Here is a 5,857-nt window from a genome sequence, read left to right as displayed (position 1 = left end):
TTTTTGTTAGTATTGTTTATACAGGCATTACCATGTAGGTTTCAATCTATCGGTGCATAAGCTTAATGTGTAAAATGAATTTGGATATGTAGGTGTGTTCAGTATAGTGATTATCTTCGTCTCCACTCGACATGTGAATGTCACTTGTCCAGTGTTAATGAATTGTCCTTTGTAAGTTGTTTTTGTATGTTAATAAACAGTTTCTGAAAGTACACCATTTTTCTATCAAACTAGTTGAGGCTGTTGTTGACAACCTAGTGTTCATGCTACAGAATGAGACCATCACAAACTTTGTGCATTATTGAAATAATTTGACATTTTTACAATATAATACTTCGAAAAGAAAATTTAAAGCTTGAGAATTTTGTTACATTTTTTTTCATAAAGAATTTTTTCTGAAAACAAAGTATTTTTATTTGCTAGAAAACTGTGATGTTTTAGTTAACACAAAATTACTAAAAAAATTATGATCTATGATAGATGTTCAGATCTTTAGTTTACACATTTAACCTAAATGTTTATTGAGAACTTTCTCGCCCATTAGATTAATAAGACATGATTTGATCAACTTATAGAAACAAGAATAACTTGAAGGGAACAGTATTTTAAAACAGAATACTGTTTTCAAATATTTTGCAATGTAAGAGATAGGAAAATTCTTTTTGTGGTAAGAATATTGGCATTAGGTTACTTGTTTTTTCTGTTGGAAAATACTCAGTAGAAAACTACACTTTTTACTTTTTTTTTAGTAGTAGTTCGTATAGTGTTTCTCAAAACGACATTTATTAATATATGCATAAGTTATAAATAAATAGCTCTTTATTTTATAAAGCCCATAAATTTGTAAATATTTACTAGGAACCTTATTATCAGAACAATTATGATTATACTATGCAAAACTGGAGAAAATAATTTTTGTTTATTTGCTTTCTTCAGCCTAGAAATAATACAAGGACAGCACAAGTTTGAAGATTGGATTTTAGATGTGTGTTGGTTGAGAAACAAGAATATTGGCAGTCCCAGTGAAGAACAAAGATTTTTAGCCATTGTATTAGCTCACAACACAGTCCTACTTTGGAACTGGAGAGAGAGCAGAATACAACATAAAATTGAATGTGAAGTCAAATGTATTTTGTATCCTTTTTGTAACTGTGCTTGCTATTTGACAGTAAAAAAAATGGCAATATAAATATGGTGAATTTTTGTAATTTTTCTGAGGTGATTGCTGATACTTTCATTTCTAAGCTTGAAAACTTTAATTTATTATATAAGAATTCTACTTTTATTGTAATTATCAATCAGAATGTTATCCAGCTTGGATTCAGTAATGTCTCTTATTAAAGTAGTTTGGTTAACATTTAAGATAAACTCATGTAGATAATATTGTGCTAAGATGGTTCACCAAATAGTATTTGTATGTTATATTGAACCATTCTATGAAGTTATGTTCTTACATGTATTACATTTATGGCTTAATATCTTGTTTTTGATGCACATCATTTTATTGCACTCAGTATTACATTATATGTTATTATAACTAGTGTAACAAAAAACATTAGTTGTCAACTTTTGTACACAATAAGACTACTTCACTAAATTATTAAAATTATACCAAAACTTTTGAAGATTGTGGGATCTTGGATATAACTTATGAGTCCTTCACATCAGTTATTTTTTATTGTTAAATTCCTTAACTCTGTAGATATTCTGCATCATTTTTGGGAAATGTTTGGGAAAAGTTAATATTAGCTGGTGGCACTGTGTTTAAAGAAGTGGTTCTGTGGCCTCCTAGTGGAACTTTAAATGAAAATAAAAGGATTAGTCCCTTTCATCGTCTCACTGGTCATCAGGTAACTAGAATTTGAGAAGAAGAAAGTCAATTGACATTAATTGGGCACAATAAAAAATCTACAGCCAAAACTATCTAATCCAACTGAGGGATACAAATTGAATGTTTTAGATTGAAACTATCTAAACTGAACAAGTAAAGTGAAAGTAAATTTTGAAAATAAAACTTAGATAACAATGTATAAACACTCATTTGTAAAACTATATATATACAAATTCTGCACTCAGATCTTTAAGTTTCAGTGATAATAAATTATTAAGAAGTTAATATTTATTTTATTCTAACCTAAACATAAAATGTATTGATTTATTAATTAAAATTTTTAATAAATTTACAGGTCTTCCTCTGTCACTGCTAGAAAAAAAATTTAAATGATGCCATTAATATTAAAGAGTTTTAAGTCAATTACAGTGTTATGTCAGTAATACAGATTCTAGCCATTGATAATCTCTTTATTTTAGGGTGTGATATTCTCCATTCATTACAACCACAAGAAACATTTGTTGTGTTCTGTGTCTGATGACAGGAGCATACGATTGTGGAGATTTATTTTGTCAACATCATGCAACAGTAACATAGACTCACCTCAGAATGAGTTTAGTCTCAGCCAGTGGAGGTCAGGAAAATTTGAGCTACTGCACACACTTTCTGCACATCAGGCACGTGTTTGGAGTGCTTGGATTTTGACAAGTTACATTATCAGTGTGGGGGAGGTAAGAAAGTTAAATTATGTTTGGATACTTTTACAGCCTGTAAGTCAAGTTTAATCATGAGTTATGACTCAAACATGTAGGAAAATAGTTTATTTGCTGACCATCAGAGAGATGTTATTTATGTTTGAGTTTGACAACTCATAATTATAATTATGTTTCTTCGGTAGCTGAGAACTTTGTGGTTTATGTAAGTATTTTTCTCCGTGCCATTTTTATATTGCATAATATACATATTTAAGAACAAGCAAAATGATAATTTAGCTTATCAAAGTTACCCATTCAGTTTGAAAAACAATGGAGATCAGAAACCCAAGTTAAAATGTAGCCTTTTGTGTGTTTACATATTCAACAAAAGTTTGGGCAAATTCACACTAACTACACATAACTTATGACAATACAAGCATTACTAATGCTTGTTTTAAAAAAGATTTATATCTGATCCTTTTTGATTTATTTCTTACCTAATCTAAAAGTAGTTGTTAACTAAGTATTTTCCTTGAATCAGTATTTTTTATTTTGTTTTAGGACTCATCCCTATGTATATGGGATATGTCAGGAAATCTACTCAGAAAAGATAAGTGTCACAATGTGAGTAATTTGTTATTGTTACTCTGATATGAATTTTAAATTTCTTATTTGTTTTTATATTGTTTTTCGTTATTATAATAGTAGAGTTTGATGGTTTGACTGTATATAACATGATGGTAATGTAAAAATACAATAACTTCTTTGATAGATATGGACATCAACCTTGTGAGATATAATTTGACCACATGAATGCTGTAAATATGCCATAATCACAGATTCCTATACATTTGTTTTCTATTTTAAACTCTAAAGGCATAATCCACTTCATTTAGCAAAAAGAGCCATTAATTTTTACAAGCAAAGGAAAATGTGTTCTGTGTAATGCTATCCAACAACCTAAAGGTTGTTTCCAGTTGTGTATTTTACTGTTTAAATAGGGGGACATCTTGATTATAAGTTTCTTTGCTTGAATATTTACCAGCGTAAGATCATAATCATGTTACATATTTTCTGGTAATTGTGTGTGCAGAATGAAGTCACTTAATATTTTCTATTTAGGGAGGAAGTGTTTGGAGCCTTACAGTAAATGAAGAGGAGACATTAGCTGTAAGTAACTTAGTGGTTAAACATGGCACTCTACCATTGATGCTAATAGCAACTAAATAAGTAAGTAAAGTAAAAGCATGCTGGTGTCAATTTCCGATACGGTACATTACCTCTGCTCATATAAATAGCTGTTCTCATTCAGTGTTGCCCTCTATATTCAAACATTTTTTTGCATGCTACAAGCCTTGAGCTCCCACACACTTTACAATCAAATGATTCAACTGCGTCTTGTATGTAAAGCTTCATGCGACAACTCTCCACCAATAGGAGAGTGACATACTCTCCTGATGCATACGACTCCCTCTATTCTACTGAGCTATCACTTCTCATTTGACAGTACTTCTGTCAAGACAATTTTTTTTGTGCTCTTCAATCATGTTTTTTATTCAAACTTGTGCTTTGTTTTTAAATATTAATTCCAAACTTATTTTCCTTGTTTTCTTTTTTTTTCTTTCATCAAACGGTTATGTTTGATTATTCATTGTTACACAAAGAATTCCTAGGTACAAGTTACCACTTTGGAGGTAATATCTTTTACTAGCACACTCACACAGGCTACAGATGGGGGTAACTCATTTATGGACTTATTGGTTCTCATCTGCTGTGAGATTGATTGTTATATGATTCAACCTGCTTCTCCTGGTGTTGCCTCTATTCCTCCTGAACATGCCAAAGCTGTTTAAGTCGATGAGGATTTTGACAGCTTTTTTTCCTCCACCTGATTTTTCCATGTCTTGCTATGCCCCTACTGCGGAATCAGCTAGGCCTTATACAGCTTTTTTAGACATGATTTCTCATATATGTTTTATTTAATCCATTTCCTTGATTTTGTAGGATCCGCTTCCTTCTTTGTAACATGATACCCCCTTCTCTTAGTATTTGGTTTTCCCCCTCTCCAGATATTAAGTTTCATGCAGAGCATTTTGTTTCTCAGATGGTTGATGGTGCTAGCATACCTCGCCCTCTACAGGCTTCGGATCAGTTTGTTTGGACTACCATTAGGCTGAATGTCCATTTCTCGATTCTCAACAGTTGGAGTCGATTTTGCCTGTGGATTTGGCAGACTCTGATAATTTTTTCTGTTTATCCTACACTCAATTTTCCCACCTTCATCTTACCCTATTGACTTTCATATGGTATTTGTCTACCATCCTCCTCCTTTCTAAGGTGATCCACTGAGATTCTGAGGGTTTTTTGAGGAATAGCTTCTCCCTGATTACTTCCACTTTGGCACGTGTGTATTCTTCGGCTCTTTCCTTATACACATGGTTTCTCTGTTAGGATTTCCTCGGGAGGGACAACTCTGTTTTGTCCCAGGTTCATATATCACATCTGATCTCTGGGACTTACATATGGTCCTTTTTATACAGCAGTATGTTTTCGGTAATATTCCTGAGACTTTGGAATCTCGTGTGGAATCGATGAGACAACAAATGACCCTTTCTTTTTTGGTGGATCGCTTGTCTTATTCAGAACTTAGACAAGCTCTATTACTGTTTTCCATCCTGCTCCTTCCCAGCCCTTCCTACCTCCAGATGTACCTCCTCCTCTCATCATAATATTCGATACAGATGGACACATCACCAACAGTACTGGTGACTACCCGGCAAGTTCCGGTCCAGTGAGGGCTCGCTTGACTGATTTTGTTCCCCTTTGGTGACTTTCAGCTACAGATCTGTGAGTTATTCAGGTATTAACCGAGAGACTTATCATCCTCTTCCTTTCCCCTCCTCCATTGTCTCAGGTACCTGTATCCTTTTTATTGCCTGGGATCCTACCATCAGTCAATGTCTGTTCGAGGCGGTATGAAATCTTCTCTCCCAGAATGCTATCGAACCTGTAACTCATCCTTTAACATGTTTTTATCCCAGGCTGTTTGTGGTACTCAAGGTACATCGGGTACTGATGATGACAAAACCTTGTCAAAACGTTGTACATTTGCTGTTATCTTAAACTTATACTAAAGTTTTTCTTCATTAACCGTTCAAGCCATCTCCAGCCATTATTAGTCTCAAAGTGGGTTCCTCGTCATCAAATTTACTTTGCCTCTGTTTGAACCTCTGTCCTCGTGGTCAATTTTTCACTTATCTCGTAAGTGAATGGGTAAGTTATCTTTTGTGTGTGTGTGTATATATATATATATATATATATATATATATAT

At 33.0% G+C, this 5,857-nt stretch overlaps 1 protein-coding gene across 2 annotated transcripts in view; it reads left to right on the top strand.

Annotated features, from left to right (window-relative positions):
* LOC106471943 (WD repeat-containing protein 6-like) overlaps positions 1-5,857 on the top strand; it is a 47,941-nt gene that overhangs the window by 12,387 nt on the left and 29,697 nt on the right. For both annotated transcript variants that reach the window (XM_022400559.1, XM_022400558.1), the window contains exons 4-8: positions 937-1,134; positions 1,703-1,850; positions 2,311-2,562; positions 3,088-3,150; positions 3,649-3,696. In XM_022400559.1, the coding sequence (XP_022256267.1) occupies positions 937-1,134; positions 1,703-1,850; positions 2,311-2,562; positions 3,088-3,150; positions 3,649-3,696 (709 nt within the window). The remainder of the gene's footprint in view (positions 1-936; positions 1,135-1,702; positions 1,851-2,310; positions 2,563-3,087; positions 3,151-3,648; positions 3,697-5,857) is intronic.

Source organism: Limulus polyphemus, unplaced genomic scaffold (genome assembly GCF_000517525.1).
Source record: "Limulus polyphemus unplaced genomic scaffold, Limulus_polyphemus-2.1.2 Scaffold4976, whole genome shotgun sequence".
Classification (NCBI taxonomy): Eukaryota; Metazoa; Arthropoda; class Merostomata; order Xiphosura; family Limulidae; genus Limulus; species Limulus polyphemus.
Note: the sequence above shows the minus strand (reverse complement) of the source record. Positions and strands in the feature narration are given on the sequence as shown.